The 18,651-nt window shown below is 28.9% G+C and overlaps 5 protein-coding genes across 5 annotated transcripts; 2 read left to right on the forward strand and 3 right to left on the reverse strand.

Moving 5' to 3' along the window:
- Positions 1–71: 71 nt before the first annotated feature.
- On the reverse strand, positions 72–3,213 carry PmUG01_09052600 (conserved Plasmodium protein, unknown function; the record flags this gene model as incomplete). Its single annotated transcript, XM_029005236.1, has 2 exons — positions 72–157; positions 501–3,213. The coding sequence occupies 2 exons, from the start codon at positions 3,211–3,213 to the stop codon at positions 72–74; spliced, it is 2,799 nt and encodes a 932-aa protein (XP_028861846.1).
- A 1,291-nt stretch (positions 3,214–4,504) lies between these two features.
- On the reverse strand, positions 4,505–5,632 carry PmUG01_09052700 (conserved Plasmodium protein, unknown function; the record flags this gene model as incomplete). Its single annotated transcript, XM_029005237.1, has 1 exon — positions 4,505–5,632. The coding sequence occupies one exon, from the start codon at positions 5,630–5,632 to the stop codon at positions 4,505–4,507; it is 1,128 nt and encodes a 375-aa protein (XP_028861847.1).
- A 741-nt stretch (positions 5,633–6,373) lies between these two features.
- On the forward strand, positions 6,374–10,232 carry PmUG01_09052800 (conserved Plasmodium protein, unknown function; the record flags this gene model as incomplete). The annotated part of the gene is made up of 6 exons (XM_029005238.1): positions 6,374–6,822; positions 7,199–8,058; positions 8,314–8,918; positions 9,135–9,308; positions 9,609–9,780; positions 10,072–10,232. 6 exons carry the CDS (start codon positions 6,374–6,376, stop codon positions 10,230–10,232), a joined length of 2,421 nt encoding a protein of 806 aa, XP_028861848.1.
- A 2,479-nt stretch (positions 10,233–12,711) lies between these two features.
- PmUG01_09052900 (conserved Plasmodium protein, unknown function) lies at positions 12,712–15,126 on the forward strand (the record flags this gene model as incomplete). Its single annotated transcript, XM_029005239.1, has 1 exon — positions 12,712–15,126. One exon carries the CDS (start codon positions 12,712–12,714, stop codon positions 15,124–15,126), a length of 2,415 nt encoding a protein of 804 aa, XP_028861849.1.
- An 803-nt stretch (positions 15,127–15,929) lies between these two features.
- PmUG01_09053000 (carbohydrate kinase, putative) lies at positions 15,930–17,482 on the reverse strand (the record flags this gene model as incomplete). Its single annotated transcript, XM_029005240.1, has 3 exons — positions 15,930–16,181; positions 16,535–17,280; positions 17,455–17,482. The coding sequence occupies 3 exons, from the start codon at positions 17,480–17,482 to the stop codon at positions 15,930–15,932; spliced, it is 1,026 nt and encodes a 341-aa protein (XP_028861850.1).
- Between the last annotated feature and the right edge of the window lie 1,169 nt (positions 17,483–18,651).

Genomic DNA, 18,651 nt, shown 5'->3' on the forward strand with positions numbered 1-18,651 from the left:
TTTTTTTTTTGCTGGGCATTCTTGTTTCCTTCTTTTCTTTTAAGCATTTTTTCACCTTTATCGCTAAAATCTTATATATTTGAAACCGTTAGCAGAATTTCGCCTCGGCTATATTCAATGTTATTATACGAAGCAAATACATTAAATATTATGAAATCTGCAAATTGTTAAGAATATATATAAATGATGATAGATATACAAAGATGTTTAATACTGATGAACACTATGGGTACTGCAATTCATCTGGGTAGCTATAACTGCTTTTAATTCTCGTTCATATTATTTTTTCTTATTTTGCTTTTTTGTCATTATAACTACGCCCATGGTAATGAGTACATAGGCATATATATACATGTACACATGCGTTGTTCGCGGGAGCGGGGATTTGCACAATGTACATACGTATATATATATATATATATAGATATAGATATATATATATATATATATATATATGTATATGTATTATTTTTTTTTTTTCTCTAAGTGCAAGGACCTACCTAGTTGACTTTTTTTAAAGAGCGTAATCGGAATTAAGGGGGTGGAAAAAAAATAATTATTATTGTCCGAATTGTAGTAGGCCTTTTTGTTTATTAATTGTAGATGAGGATTATATAAAATAACATGAATAAATGGAAATTTTTTTGAAAGGTACAACATGTTTATGTTAATAATAACATTGTTCTCCCGCGTGCTGATAATATTTGGTGTAATGTTTAGTATGTCAGGTTTTATAATGGTAATAGGGAAATAATTTTTATAAAAGTTATAACCGAAAGAGTAGTGTACATTACATTTTGTAAATTTATGTATGGTGGATGGAGAGTTCTCCTTATCATTCAAACTTGCACAAGAGAGATGATAACACAAAGCATCGTTATTTCCATTGTCGCAGTTGTGCTTATTACTACTTTTACAGCCATTGGCACTTTTAACGAAAGACATTTTAGTGTAAATATAAGTTCTTTTTTTATTTAATCGTCCTTTACTGAACATGTACAGGTAATTTTTGTTATCATCGGTAAAATGGTATAAAACGTATATATAATCAGATTTTACATGAATAGGTGCTTTATTTATTTTAATTTTCAATTTGATATTCTGCATTAAAGCAAAATTATTAGGAAAAATATTTCGTACCTTTCCTTCATAATTTGACAAAATGATGCTGTGATTATATTTTATAGAAAAATCTGAATTATATAATGTCAGAAATAGTCTTTTATTTATTATATTTCTGTTAATTTGACATGATATAGAATATTCTGCTTTTTTTTTATAGAACATTATGGGACAGACATCAAATGAAGAGGAAGGGTTAAAATGTGGTATCACTTCAATGTCATTATGGTAGTTAAAATGAAAAAAAATGTCTGTAGGCGTATTTTTTTTTTCTTTTTTGTCTCTCTCTTCATCCTCGATATTAGAGCTCGAATGGCTAGTTTGTTCATAAATTAATTGTTCCGTATTTTGGTCAATATTCCCCTTTTGAGGGTGAACAATTTGGCTATTTTTTTTTTTTTTTTTTTTTTTCTTACTTTTGTTCATAAAATTATTGTCCGTTAATAATATTTTAACATTTAGTTCATTTTTAACTTTGAAATTGAAGAAGAGCATAATGGAATTTTCCATGTTAGGATGTATTATCGTTGGACATATTTTTTTAATTTTAAGATGATCTATAACGATGATGTGAAAAAAATTGCAAAATACGTCATCAATTTTTTTTCCTTTATTTATTTTTTTAGGTATTTTTATTACATTACCGTCTTCATGGCAATTATTTTTGCCCACGATATAGCAATTTTTATTTTTTAAAAGTATGCAGGAAAAGGAAAAACCGCAGCAAAGTTTTCCTATTTCGAATTTGTTTTTATTTTTAAATTTTCTTAACTGGAAATAATTTTCGTTAATTCGTTTTAATTTTTCCCATTCTACGTTTAGTGATGACCTTTCTTTGCTACTTATGCTACTATTTTGATCGCCCTCGTAGCTCTCTCCGCTCCTGTAATCTTCCCGTTTGCTTTTTACATAAGCACAACACCCTTGATTTGTACTACTACATGCCACACAGTATTCTGCATTATATGTCCCACTATATGTCGCATCACCTGTGTGCGCTTTATGCTTTTCCTTACGCAACAGATGTCTCTTTTTTTTTTTGGATTGTGATGTTTTTTTGATAAAGTCTGTCCATATATTTTGGTTTAAAATTAACGTGGGACATTTTACAAAATTGTCGCCTGAACATAGCTGACTGTGCATGTTATTGCCCCAGCCATATATTTCATTTTGATAAGTTGAAATTAAATTGTGAGAATGTCCAGCAGATATGTACTTAACTTTTTTTCGTTTTTCTTTATTTAATAAAATTAAAATTGGAGTGTTATAAAAAATTTTTTTTTCTTGACATACTTGATAGTTATCGTTTCTTCCAAAAGCGTAGCAGTTTTTATTTTTTGATAAAAAAAGAGCATGACTTTGTCCACATGATATATTTTCAATTTTTACCTTATCAGAAAAATGTATATAGCTAACAAATCTCGAATTATAGTCATGAATTATATCATATTTATGTGTCTCATCCGTGTCCCATCTAAAAACTTGTTTCTCTTCGTTAATTGCATAAAACTGTGAAGAGCAAAAAAATATTTTTTCAAAATTTATTGGTATACTCTTTATACGTGTTTCTTCCTCCATTTGGTTGTCATCTAATTTGTACTTCCATACCTTATTCTTTTCGTTGATAAAAAAGTCCTTTTGTTTTTTTAAATTTCTCGTAAATAGTATCCTATTAAAATTTTTACTGTCTTGTGCGCTATGATTTTTTGTATATCTGCCAACTGTGCTGTTAGTAGTATGGGACACATTGCTTTCGTTATGGAATTTTTCTTCATTTAGACCTTGACAATTTTCATTCACTGCTTCATTTTTGTAAAAAGAATACAAAATTAAATTCCTAGTCATAAAGTTAAAATCGTAAGTGTCATTCGATGAAATGTTTACGTAACTCCTTGTACTAGTAGCAGCAGAGCCATCAGCTGCATCGTCTAACCGAATTAATGTACTGTACGTGCTATCATTATTTCTGTTTAATACCACATTTAGGCTATTATTACATGTATGCACCTTTTTTATGAATACATTTTCTAATTCTTTTATCAACTCTAATTTATTATTTTTGTATAGGTATACGTTACTTAAATTTTTCATTTTGCACTTCTTTCAGGTCATGTTTTTATTTTTACTTAGAAAAAAAAAAAACAATATAACAATAAAAAAAAAAAAAAATAAAATAAAATGAAAAACCTATGTATTGAAATTATTTGAAGACACGATTTATTTCTCCAATTATGCAGAACCATTTCACGCACACCCGGAAGTTCGTCGCTAGACGCACATTTTTTCCGTGCCTACTGGCTAAATGCTGAGGAGGAGAAATGAGAGTGCGAACTGGTACACACACATATATATGTATATATATATGTATACGTATATATGTATATATGTACGTATGTACATGTATGTGTATATTTATTTTTATCCCACATGTGCACTCATTCGTATGTACGCGTGAATGCGCCTACTTCTTAGGAATTGAGAAAAAAGATGCATGCAAATATTTTACTCCAAAGTGAAAAGTTACGTTCGTGAACCTTGTCAGAGGTAACAGGGATAAAAAGATAATATGATAAAGAAAAAAAAAACAAAGCAGAATGATCTTCAACTTGTATCGGAGGAATTCGCTTGTAGTAAGAGTGACTCTATGCAAGCTAGAGGAGTAGCCACAATGCATATATGCGTACATGCGTACATGCATACATGCATACATGCAGATGCACACATAAACACATATTCATAGACGCATATACATGAACGCATATACATGAACGAATATACATGAACGCATATACATGAACGCATATACATGAACGCATAAACATGAACGCATATACATGAACGCATAAACATGAACACATATACATGAACGCATATACATATTTATATTGCTTCTCTAACTCGCTAACATCCTTTGAGTTAGGCGTTTAGGCGTAGTGAGTACTGAAGCAGAAGTAAATTACTGCTCACCCATGAGCTCAGTATGGTATCAATCTTCATAGAAGTCATTATTATGTAAAAGATAATTAACAAAAAGAAGGTTTATTTTATTTTATTTTGTTTTGTTTCGCTTTGTTTCGTTTTATTTTATTTCATTTTTTTTTTTTTTTTTGCATTTTCCCTTTATACCTACATTTAAAGTGACTACATAAATGTAAAAAAAAAAAAAAAAAAAAAAATTGACTACATTAACATGGTAAAGTTACATGTATGCATTATGAATGTAAAAAGAAAAAATTTATTAATAAAAGAAATGAGTCTTATATAACAAAATAATTATTATGTCCATTATATTATAAGCTTAATATGTGCCCATTTTTCTTTTTTTTTAAATTTGTCATATAGACAAGGAGGTGCAAAAAAAAAAAAAAAAAAAAAAGGATTCCTAGTATTCATTCGAGTTAATCCTCTCAGAATCACATGAAAAACCACTGCTATAGTCCATTTCGCTATTAGAAAAGTTTTCCAACATTATAGTAGCTACACTAGCTCTTTTAATATTATCTTTTGATGTCTTATTTATTTTTAAAAAATTTGGTTTTAAAGGATTATTCTTTTTTCCTTTTTGTTTTTGCGTTTTCCTGTCTTTTATTCTTTTTTTGTGTTGAAAAATATAGGTAGACCTATTTTTCTTCTCCATTTTTTCGTTGCTTTTTTTTTTTAAAATATTACTTACATCATCGAGGAGATACCCCGAGGAGTCCTCGCTGTGGTCGTCCAAGTGGTGGGCTTCTTTTCCTTTTTTCCTTTTTATCGCATAACAGTCATTTTGGTCAGGTTCGTCAGGTTCGTCAGGTTCTCCAGATTTTCCAGATTTTCCAGATTCGCCAGATTTGCCAGACTCTCCCCGTTTGGTAAGCTTGATATGTTCGTTATGTGTAACAAGTGTACCATGAATGCTATAACTGTCAGGATGACTTTCTCCTGGGTCCTCTTCCACATCATTTCCGTCCGTATAGTTACTCCTTTCATTATCGATGTTATCTGTTCTCTGATAATCGTCCTTACCATTTTTTTTATTTTTCTCTTCCTCATTTCTCTCATTGAGATTTATACTGAATATACTTTGATTAAAATTGTCAAAATCTATACTATTTTTTTTTATATGTAAATTTTTTTCTTTTCCCTTTTCGTCTTCCTTTTTAGAATTTATACAAATTGTAGTTGTAATTTCGTTTGTTTTTATACGTTCAGTGGTAGGTAATTTGTTACTGTTATGAGTGTCTTTACAGGGTATTCCCCACCCCTCGTTTTCACGAATAGCGAATTCGCTGCTCAACGCGTCAGTAAACGTATCAGTCAATGTATTAGTTAACATATCATTCAATGTATTAGTCAACGTATCATTCAATGTATTAGTCAACGTATCTTTCAATGTATTAGTCAACGTATCATTCAATGTATTAGTCAACGTATCATTCAATGTATTAGTCAACGTTTTGCTCGATGGAGTTCCTCTGATTTGAGATGCTCCTTCTGTACATTCACAGGTGGGCTCACTAAATGTTCCCATCTTTTTGTTAATGTTAGTACTGCTGCTATTAATTTTATCTGGATATAAAACGTAAAAGTTTATCGACTTGAATCGTGTGTCTTATTTTCATTTTGTTGATTTGTTTACACTATGAAGGGGGGAAGGAAGCAGGTGAGGAAGTCAAAGACAGAAAAAAAAAAAAAAAAAAAAAAGAAAAGAAAGAAATATTATTTTTCCTTCTTTTTTTTAGGAAAAAAGGGTACATCCACTTATGCACTGTTTAAAGAAGCTCATTGCGCGTTTTTCGGGGATAGACTATACTAGCGCTGAAGGTATGCGATGAGGTATAGATACTGCTAAGGTTATAATGTTTATGTTTGGCATCTTCTGTGTTTGTTTTATTGTTTAAGAAGTTCTTTCTCTTCTATCTTTATCTGTATTTCTATCTCTCTTTTTTTTTTTTTTTTTTTTTCTTTACTTTAAATTTATTTTATTTTATTTACTTTTTTTTTTTTTTTTTATGTATTTTTTTTTTTTTTTTTTTTTAGAAAGGAAAATAAGGGAAATACAAAAAAAAAAAAAAAAAAAAAAAAAATGCACACTTCCTTACTTTACCGAAATGTACCCTTTAAAAGATTCCAAGATGATAAAATAGAATTGACCATACTTTACACTTTCAAATATATTAATGAGAGGAATATGTATGTACGTACATGTACACCCCTACCACACCCCTAAGTATGATTTATTTTTATTAGCAAATAATTTAATACTAATAAGATGATTGTAAATGCAAACTTTACTGCTAATGAAGTAAGTATAGAACATATATGCAAGCTTATTGGAAAAGAGGATGTTGAAAATATATCGGCTGATGAACAAAAAAAAATAATTAGTTTTATTTTAAATTTTTATAAAACATGTAAATCATTTACAATTAAGGAAATAGAAAATTTAAAAAATTTTTTAAAATTAGTAATAAACAAGTTTAAAGAGGGTAAAAATTCATTTTTTGAAGACTTACTGTTGATAAATTTTGAAAATGCGTCTAGTTCTTTCATAAATGCAAAAGTAAATGATGATACGTCTTCATACACTGATAATGTCAGACAATACTTCCTTTCTATTTTCGACTTAAGTGTATATTTGAAGGGAAGGGAAAGCAGACCTCACCATATAATTAGGGCCGTAGTGAATTACTTGCGCCTTTTTTTACTGAACGCGTTAAAGTAATTATAAATGCAGTTATATATATATATATATATATATATTTTGTTTTTTTTGCATATAACTTGTACTTCTACATGTAAGAAAGTGAAAGGAAGGGGTAGTTTCCTCAGATTAATCAAAGAAAAAGAAAAAGAAAAAAATAAAAATAAATAAATAAATTCGTACACACCAATGTATGTATGTATGTATGCACGTATGTATGCACGTATGTATGCACGTATGTATGCACGTATGTATGCACGTATGTATGCACGTATGTATGCACGTATGTATGCACGTATGTATGCACGTATGTATGCACGTATGTATGCACGTATGTTTGTGACTATCTCTCTCCACCCTCGAACATTTCAATATTCTCATTTTTCTTTCCAGGATGATAAGATCTAACTACTGTGCGAAATTTTATTGTCAAATCATATCAGAAGGTAATATTTTGGAGACGTTAAATAATTTTTATTCAAATAATGAAATAGCTGACATGGTCATTATATATTGCTTTCTTTTATTAACGGGTCATAAAGAATTCGACAAAGACGTTATAAAATGTAGAATTTTGAAAGAGTTTACTTCTCCACTTATAAGTAGTAATGTAATTACAAAGAACTATTATTTAATACTTCAAATACTAATAAATCTTATCTCAAGAAATGGAAAAAATATGAAATTTTTAATAAACAATGATGAAGTAGTACTACTTAACAACATTGTAGAAAAAATATACAACCACGTAAAAAAGGGTATTTTCGACTTTACTTGTGTTAATTTGTTGAAATTGTTTGCTTATCTAATAGAAGGAAGAAGTAACATCATTGATTCGTTACTGACTGCTTCTGGGAATGAACACTTAACACGTTATGAGCAGAAGCAAGAGGAAAGGAAAAAGCAGCAAAAGGAGCAGCCTACGCAGGATCTTTACATATCCTTTTTCGAGAATACAAATAAAATAGTTGATTGCGTAGAGTGTCTAATTAAAGCTGATAAAATATGCAACGTTATAAAGGATAAAGGAGATCTTTTTTATGACTTCCTTTGCATTTTATTTTGCGTTTTAAAAAGAATTTTGGACGTTATCCTTAGTCTAAGGGTGAGTAAAATTGGAAAAAGTGAATCAGATATATATTCTATTGAAAGGGAAAAAAAGGAAATAAACGAACAAAGGGAGGAGCTTCTCATAAGGAGCATTTTAAATTTATCATTAAATTTTTTGGTTCACAATAGTTATGTCCTTCCAGGTATTAGATTAATGTGGTAGAACATTAGGCAATTGTGAAGCTCTGCATGTTTGCAGTGTGTATTATGGACATTTGCACGTCCCTGGGTCTTGCTCTTTTTTTCACCTGATTTGTTCCTATTTATTCGTCTTTTTGCACATTTATAAACGTATTTGCTAGCACATTTGTTCTCTATTAATACCATTTTCACGTATTCATTTGCATATTTGCTTATTTTAATTTCCCCTTTTTTTTCGTTTAATTTTTGGACCCAAGGAGAGAAAAAAATGCTGCACTTACTGTGTATGGACCTGGTCATCGGGGTAAGCAGCAGTTACTACTCTGAACTTTTGAACCACAAAAATGTACTTGTAAGAGTGATAGCCGAAATGGATAAGGTCAAAGAAAGGGGAGATGAATATAACAACTATTTATACGTAAAATTTTTTGAAATAATATTTTACATGAGTGTTCATAACGAACAAGTGTGCAAGGAATATTTTAATAAAGAATTCATCTTACAAGTAGAAAATAAAATTTATCAATTGGACAAAATAAGAAATTCTGAAGATTTAAAAGAGAGAGAAGGAATGAATTCATTAAAGATATATTATTTTGGAATAATATATATATACATAAAATTAAATTTAGAGATAAAGGAAAAAGATTTTCTTGTCCCGTTTGTTAACTACGTTATATTAAAAGAATTAACAGAGAAGTCTTTTTTACTTCAAAATGAATTATATTATTTACTATTTTTGCAATTTTTAAATATATCATTTTTATGTAATTTGTACGATTTTAAAAAGTTCGTTCAAAACGATTCATTTGTAGACCTGATGAAGGTCTGTAGGGGAAGTACCCTTCGCGTTAAGACATCGGTATGGTCATTATGATGCTTTGGGGCTTACAATTTTTTTTGCGTTTTTTTGCTTTTTTTTTCTTTTTTTTTTAAAAGGCGAACAGGAGAATATGAACCTGATTCCTTTTTCCATAACTTCTGAATAATCTTTAATTTTAACATGAATGTTTTTTTATATTTTATTTTGTAATTATTATTTTATATTTTTTTTCTCTTTTATTTCGACCCAATGAAGATATTAAACCTCCTGTTACGATGGCTCGAAAGAAAAGACTTCTCAGATACGTTAAAATGGCATGTACGGAAAAACAAACTAATATTTACTATTTTATTTGAATATTGGAGAGTAGTACAAGCGACGGAGGAGGGAACTGACCTACCAAGTTTAGATGCCCCTGAGGAGTATAACGTTAGTTACATTTATTAGTAATTCACTGTTTACAGTTGGACATAATTGCATATGCATAAATTCACCCACATATACACTGTTGCATAAGTACATATAATATTTACAATCATACGCAATTCACCATGTACATGTTCATGTACGCATTGCAGGCAGAAGAGTCTTGCTTTTTTTTTTTTTTTTTTTTTTTTTTCTCTCTCTCTCTCTCTCTCTCTCTCTCTCCCTATCCCCACTTTTGCACGTTTCCAATGTGCTGACCTGTTCATGCGTTAATTTTTTCTTTTCATTTTTTTTTTCATGCAGAATGAGAGATATATGATATATGAAATTTTCAAAATATTGACGAACAATTTTACAAAATATCTTAATTACTTTTGTGAAAATGATGAAATATTAAATATATTCAAATGTATAATACTTTTTGAAGAAAAAAATATACTTGGCATATATGCAAGTATTGACGAACAGATTGAAGGTTAGTACTATTCGTGCATGCAAATTAAATGCGTAACTGTAGATAGGTATTCATATATTTGTGTGTGCTGCGTGTAAAACAGCAAACGTATACAGTAATTATATACTCCTGACCATGTGCTGCTACGACTCATATGACTAATCTTTCCTCTCCATTCTTCTCTTTATCCTTTTCATTTAGAATACCACATAACATATACCGTTTTTCACTTTTCACTATTTACCTTCACTTTCATGTTTATCGTGTGCTCATTCAACTTCATGCCATTCCATCCAGCGAACAAATTTGCAGTTCTAGAAAGCGACAAAAGTAAACTTAGAAATAAAATAAAATTGTACAATGAAAAAATAGAACATATCGAAAGACGGCTTCTAACAATAGTTGAATTAAATTATGAAAAAGAAGTAAAGGACTTAGAGAGTTACTACAATTCTGTTCGGGGGCAACGATAAGAGTGCGTGGAAAAAAAAAAAAAAATACATACATAAGTACGTACATTCGTATATACACACGTTCACACATGTACATATTAATACATGTACATATTAATACATGTACATATTAATACATGTACATATTAATACATGTACATGTTAATAAATGTATATATTAATAAATGTATATATTAATACATTTACACACTTATACATACATATGTATATATATATATATATATATATATATATATATATGTGTGTAAGTATGGCTGTTCGTATGCGGTGCGACCCCCCTACTTTTTTTACATATCAGAACAATGATGGTCTCAACTGAGATTTTAAAGAAATAATCAAATGTTTAATGACCAATACAATTATGCTAAAAAGTTGAACAGTAATTATGCAAAGTGGCTCATTGTATTCACGTGCTCATAAATTTAAATGCTTTCCGTAAAGCAGAATGAGAATAGCAGTAGAATATGTTTATTCGATCGAGATAGTTACTATGTAATTATATTATACCTTCTTGTACAATTTTTCTGCATATTAACGTACCAATAAAAAAAAAAAAAAAAAAAGAATAAATAAATAAATAAATAAAAAAGTAGTAAAAAAAGGGATAACATATCTCTTAAGTGTACATATATAAATAAACATCACTGCTAAATAGAAACATAAACAATGAATTGGACTTCTTGAACTATATAGGTTGATGTATTTATGAAAGAATTAATTTATAATGTATACACAAGCTTTTTTTTTTTTTTTTTTTTTTTTTTTTTTCTAAAATGGTTTATTATTCCACTGTTACCCAAAGGACAATATTTTTTGCAGTTATTAAAGTAGTAATTTTAAAGCAATTTGACACATTAGAATTTTATGAAATATTATTTGGTGTAATATTATTTGACAATATTGACTTAATATTTTTTGACTATATTGACTTAATATTTTTTGACTATATTGACTTAATATTTTTTGACTATATTGATTTAATATTTTTTGACTACATTGACTTAATATTTTTTGACTACATTGACTTAATATTTTTTGACTACATTGACTTAATATTTTTTGACTACATTGACTTAATATTTTTTGACTACATTGACTTAATATTATTTAACGGAATATATTTCAGCGTAATATATCTCATCGTAATATAGCTCATCGTAATATATTTTAACGCAGTACACTTTAACGCAATATAACGTGTTATTATGTACTGTACTGTATTGTTATGCTATATTTTATTTTTATTTTTATTTTTATTTTTATTTATTTTTTATTATTTGAACTGCATATACAACCGGATAAGTCATGAAATTTCGATTTTTGTAAAGAGGAAAAAGTTAAACTGGCTATAATAAAAATGAAGAAAAATAAATAAAATGAGTAAAATAAAATAAATTAATAATATATAATTTAAAATTAATAAAAATTTTGTAATAAAAGAAAACTCTTATTATTTTAAAAAGTGTTAAGGTAAATTGACAAATTAAAATTTGATTATTCTTTTTGCCTTCATTAACAAATTTTGGGAAGCACGACGTTTGCACATGTGTTAATAACGTATATACACGCATGTACATGTATATAAATATACACAGTATAAGTACATATATACATACATACACAATATACGTATATATATATATATATATATATATTTATATATGTGTTCGGGTGTGATATGTATATACATACGTAGATGTGTATGTATATGCAAAAACATATATCAGTGTCCACCATCCGATTGCAGCTAGAAAAAAAATGCACAAGATTATGGCACTTTTTCGAAGATATAATTAAGATAAAGCAATAAAAAAAAAAAAAAAAAAGAAATAAAATAAAGTAAAAAATATAATTTGAAATTAAATTTGAATTTTATTTTTAAAATGTGGAAGACAGGTAAATATAGCTAAAAGGTTAGGGGAGAGAAAAACAAAAAAAAAATCATTCCAGAAAATTTTGTATAGTACTTTTGTGAATAATTAACGAGTATTTGTATGAAGGTTAATATATATATATGTATATGTGCGCGTCGACATATATATTAATGTCTACATGTATGTGAGCGTCTACCCATATGTGAATGACCACCCATTTGTGAGTGTTTACACATATGGAGATTACTATGTACAAATGCACATTGGACCGCCATATATACAAGTCTGCTTATGTAGGTGGCTGAATTAGCAATTACTAGTTTGCACATTTATATGTCAACACATATGTGTGTGTAGGGGTGTAAAAATATATGCATACGCTTATACGCTCGTGCATCCATACGTCTATACGTCTGCCTGTTTATGTGGCTATACGACTGCACGCTTACACAACTGCTCGTCCGTGTATGATACACACACCGCATTGTGGACCACACATATGCCCAACTCTACACACGTATTTGAAAATACGCGCAAATGTGCTACAGCACGAAACATGCTATATATAATATATCAAGGTATCGTTCTCGTGGTAAGAGGAAAAGATGGTTGAAAGGAACGTAGAGGATGAAGGGATAAAACAAAGGAGGAATGTAAATGAGGAGGAGAATAAGAAGGGAAAATGTAATATCAATTTAGTGCGGAAAGAGTTGGAGCAGGAGAAGGAAAAGTATGACTGCACTTTGGTGGAGAACGCGGAGGAGGGTTTTAAAAAAAGATATACGAAGAAAAAAAAAAAAAAAAAAAAAAATTGTTTCTTATTTTTTATAAATAAGAATATATGGAATAATGAAAGTTGTGGGGAGGGCATTTTATCCTTTATTATTTTCCTATTCATTTTTTATATTGTACAGAGGAGGTTTTACAGGAAGAGTGAGGAATGTAGAAGTGTCCGTAAGAATGAACCCACCAATGGAAATGGAAGCGGTATAAGCATTATACATAGTGTAGTGGGTAAACACTTTAAGCGGTATTTTTGGAACAACTCAGATGAAGAAGATTTTCCTTTTGAGGCTGAGGAATTCATTTATGTACCGAATGAAAAAAGACATAATACAATACATTTAAAAAAGGTAGCTGGAAGTGAAAGAGTTGATAATAATTTCTTAAGTGTATATTCAGAGAATGTAAAATATTTGAGACAGACAAATATAAATTATTCATTACATCAAAGAACATTATCTACAGAATGTTATGTATACTTTAGGAGTTTTTTAAAAGAAGCTATATCACCGCATAGCTTAACGAAAGCTATAAAAATTGACAAGGAATATATTTATCCGTGGGATGTAATAACTCAAGATGATGTAGAGAAGATCATTGAAAACGCACGTTTTTATGGTTTTTTATTTACATGGTTTAAGAATCATAGGAAAGCACAAAAAGTGGATAAAGTAATTTTAAAAAAAGATATGCCTGTTTTATCTCCTTGGTTTGTTCAAAGACCAGATATATATACACATTTTTATAAAAGGAATGAACAGAATGAACCAAATTTTTATGGTGTCCATTATACTTGGTTGGGTCATGCAACAGGTTTAGTTGTAGTAGATGGATTCAAAATATTAGTTGATCCTGTTTTTAAAATTGAATTGTTAAGTCTTAAAGGTATAACTAGATCTTTAATAAATTGGATTAATATAAAAATTATGGGAGGACTAGGTGAAAGAATATCAAGATCCCCATGTAACATATCAAATTTACCTGATGATTTACATGCAGTATTTGTTTCACATAATCATAATGATCATATAATGGAAGAAGATGTACGAATTTTATGTAAATTAAAAAAGTTTAAGCATGTTATGTGGTATGTCCCTGAAGGAACAGCTAACTTTTTTCTTCAAGAGGGTTGTAAGGCAGCTAACATTTTTGAATTATCATGGGGGGATGAAAGATGGATATCTTGTTGGATATCGCATAAGCAATTTCATTGTAAAGATGGTATATGGAAAAGTAAAAAACAAGAACAAGAAAAAGAAGTTTTTAAATATAAAATTATTTATGCACCTACATTACATTGGTCAGGAAGAGAAGATAATCATAGTGATCTTAATCAAACTCTATGGGGATCATTAATATTAAAAGGACCAAAACATCGATTTTATTTTTCTGGTGATACAGCATATTTAAAGGAAGATTTTGAAGAATTTAAAAAAATTGGAAGGTTGCATGGACCTTTTCATTTAGCTGCTATTGCAATTGGAGCATATGAACCAAATAATACGTTAAAATATCATCATGTACATCCATGGGAGTCTGTAAAGATATGGAGAGATATAAGGGCTGAAACAGCTATAGGTGTTCATTGGGGAACTTTTCGCTTATCAGCTGAAGAGTTTATGCAACCAAGAGATGATTTAGAAGCTGCTTTGTTAGGTGTTGGTTTGTATACCTTAAGAAATTTTAATTTACCCTTTGAAAGAAGAAAAATGGAAATTATGAAAAAATACTTTATTAAAAGTGATAGAGAAGAAGAAAATGATAATGAAGATGATTTGGAAGATTTAAAAGAATATTTTTATCCTCCAAGTAATGTAGATTTACATGAATATACGGATAGTTTTCATTCCCTTTTTTCAAATAATTTAAATTTATTTTATAGTGACATTGATAAAAATTATGTTAAGCATATGTATCAACAAAGGAAATTATACACATCAACATATAATCGATATAAGAGAGCTTTAATTTTAAAAAATTCCAAGAAATTACCAAAATGCTGGAAAAAGTTGCTATTGAATTTGTCTATTCGATTTCAAACAATACCAATTGGTGGTTCAATTGAAGTAATTTCCAAGGGATATTACATATCAATGACCAGATCAGCTGAACATAGTTCTACAATATATGAGCATTACACTTTCCCTAAATGGTATAAAGACAAAGAGAATGAGGAGACTCTCAACCAGCAGTCCTTTGCCTACGAGGACTTGATGAATTTTCACATCGTCAATTAGAAGAACAGAGATTCAGAATCGAACATTCGTCGGAGCGGTATTAACTCCTTGTAATTTGAAGCATTTTGAAAGAAGGAAAATGAGCGGTGTGATTAGATATTTGTGGGGGATGAATGTTCGTAGAATTATTTTTCTTTCCTTTTTTTCATTGGTCTTGTTTTTATTTATTTTTCTTTGCTTTTTTCATTGGTTTTTTTTTTTTTTTTTTTTTCATTTTTTTTTGCCATTTTTCATCGTTCTTTGCATATTTTCATTTTTCCCTCATTTTTTTTTTGTCGTATGTGATTTAGTTGGAAGAACATTTTTTAATCCCATTACAGGTGTGCACATAATAATATATACATATATATAAACTTGTTTTTTTAAAATTTTTTTTTTCTTCTGTTTTTTTCATATTTTGTACTTTGTATTCCTTCGAATTTTCCGTTTTGTTTTAAAGTTCATAATTTTATTGGCTGTCGTTTTAAAATTTTTTAATGTTCATTTTGCAAAATTGATCTATTTTTATTAAGTTTGATTTTAAAAAAAAAAAAAAGTACGGAAGCGAAGTAGCAAAATGTAACTTTAAAAGTGTTTATAATATATCCACAAAAAAAAGAAAACTTCGACTTTTAAAAGTTATCAAAATAATTTGTAAATACAATCTCACGTTTAAAATTAGTAAGTACATTCGCGCAGTTAAAAAACGTTAATTTTGTAATTGACGCCATACCGCTTTACACTCCTTTCATTCACATACACCCAAGCACACTTATACTTGTATACACACGTACGGGTGAAATGAAGAGACTATTCCCATTTTCCTAACTGTAGATATTGTAAAAGTGGTGAGGTATACTGTTCATAATATCAGAAGCTAATGCCCCCCTATGGTATTTATTGAAACCGTCTTTGCACAAAACTTTGAGAAAATAACTCGCATTAAAAGCGGAAAGCGCATCTAAGCATTCATTGTAACTGCCCACCGTGTCAATATTAAAAACTTCGCTAAGTATGGGTGATAATTTATTTTTTTTTTTTGATCCCCAGGCATGAAAAACAGCCAATAATCCAGTCTGAAATTAGGGGAAAAAAAAAAAAAAAAAAAAAATGCATGAACAGGCAATGCGATTGTATAGATATAAATGCAAATATATACAAAAACTTAATTTTATATGTACATGTCAGCACGTTTGAGTGATTACGTAATATCGCAAATGCACACACATAGTCACTATATATATATATATATATATATATATATGTGTGTACTGATATGTAAATGCATGTAGGTATATATGTATATGCATATATGAATATGTATACATATACATACATATATATTTACGCATATATGTATGTGTGGGTGTGCATGTGTGCATAAGGTTAAAATCGGAGGGGACGATACGTATGAAGCAACTGCGCATACCATTATATCGCCAAGCCCCCCCAACCTTTTTAAAGAAGGGTTTTTAATAAATGAAACGAAATAAAAACTTTTCGAAATAAATATGTCATGAAAACCTTTAACTAATATTTTTGGTCCATTAAATATCTGTATTATTTCATGAGCAAAAGAAATAATTTGATTACAACTGAGTTGCTCGAAATTTATATTTTTGTGATCAGTTAAATGGGAAAGCATTTTTCTGAATTCATTTTTATTTGGTGTAAATATGCACTGTTCATAATTTTTAATTTGACTAAATATATCCTTATTTATAATAATAAATTCTATTATATCAGCATCCAAAATTAAAAATATATTTTTTTGTATAAATTTTTTTATAATAAAAAGCAGACATTCTTTACTTATTTCATCAATGGTACCTAGACCTGGGCCAATAACACAGCAATCAATTCTATTCATTAAATATTCAGTACAATTTTTTAAATCGCTGTGTTCGATATTTATTATGCCCGATTTCTTGTTATATAAGTAAGGGTATACAATTAATTCAGGGCTATAGCATTTTAAAGGAATACTATTCTCTTTCGCTGTTATAACAAAGCACAAGTCTGCCCCTAATTTTAATGTACTCATGGCAGCTAAAAACGGAGCTCCGCTATATATTTCACTTCCTCCGATAACGCACATTTTCCCACTACATCCTTTATAGTCGTTCTCCGTCAACTCTGGTATGATGTACCCTCTTACATCGTACAGCTTTTTGTCTTAAAAGGGAAAAAAATAAAGTTAAAAGAGAGTTACCCGCGTGTTAAGCTGCATATTGCGTATGTATATATATATATATATATGTTTGTACATACGTATTTATGTATATTCTATGTGCATATTTGATGCTCGTGCATTTAGAATTGTATGCTTAAAGGAAGCAGCACATATACACAGTAGGTGTGTATATGGACGTAACATTTTGAATCATTAAATTGCTTGAAATGAACATTCAATAAATTTGTATTATTGCCTTAACAGGATCGATAGAAAGGTATGTAGAGATAAGCAAACGAAGGTTTTTCTTTTCATTTTTTTTTTTTTATTTTTCTATTATTCTATTATTCTTTTCTATTGTCCTACTTTAACTTATTTTAACTTTTCTTTCTTTCATTCTTTCATTCGTTATTTCATTCGTTATTTCATTCGTTATTTCATTCGTTATTTCATTCATTATTGCATTCTTTCATTATTTATTTCTTTCATTATTCCATTCTTTCATTATTACGCTCTTTCTCTCTTTCTTTCTTTCTTTCTTTTTTTTTTTTTTTACATTTTTATACTTAGCAATTTTCTATTTAATGGCCGATTGCACAGTTCAGGTACAGGAGTTAAGGCAAACTCTTCCATGTTTCATTTACCTACTTAAGAATAAAGCGGCTTTATTTCTCATTAATATGATGAAAGACAATTACAAAAGAATTTTCCCTTTTGATAAAAACTGCAACTATTTTTTGCAGTGCCAGTTTGATAAGAAAAGAGAATTTTCATTTATTTGCTTATATTATATTTATACCTTTTTATAATTATAAAAAATAAAAATACTTTAAAATGTAAAAGGTTACGTAGTTGGGTACGGGCGTAGATGATATATATTGGGATTACTTAAAATGGTAACTCCTCTTTTTCTGTTGCCCTAAATATACATTCGAACGCAAGAGGAATTCGCTTGAGGGTGCGTACAGTGCCAAAAATGTATGAAGAAACTATATCAATATATATACCTATATATACGTATATATATATATATATATATATACGTATATGTGTATATACAAATATGTGCATATGGACCCTTTTAAGCATTACACTTTTTTGTGATAATCAAAACCATCTTACTTAATTAAAAGGAGCACAGAAGGTAACTTCTTTGGTAGGTCGGAATTTTCTATTTTACCACACAAGAATATCTTTCATAATAATAATACATGTACATGTTGAAATAAAATTGATAATCTTTTTTAAAAACTACAATGTATATTTATTTACGCAAATACGTGTTAATTTATTTTACATATTACTGTTCCTATATTACTTTTTATACCTTAGCACCGAAAATGGCTTTAAGGGGATATTAATTATTTTATAAT

Source organism: Plasmodium malariae (genome assembly GCF_900090045.1).
Source record: "Plasmodium malariae genome assembly, chromosome: 9".
NCBI classification, from domain to species: Eukaryota; Apicomplexa; class Aconoidasida; order Haemosporida; family Plasmodiidae; genus Plasmodium; species Plasmodium malariae.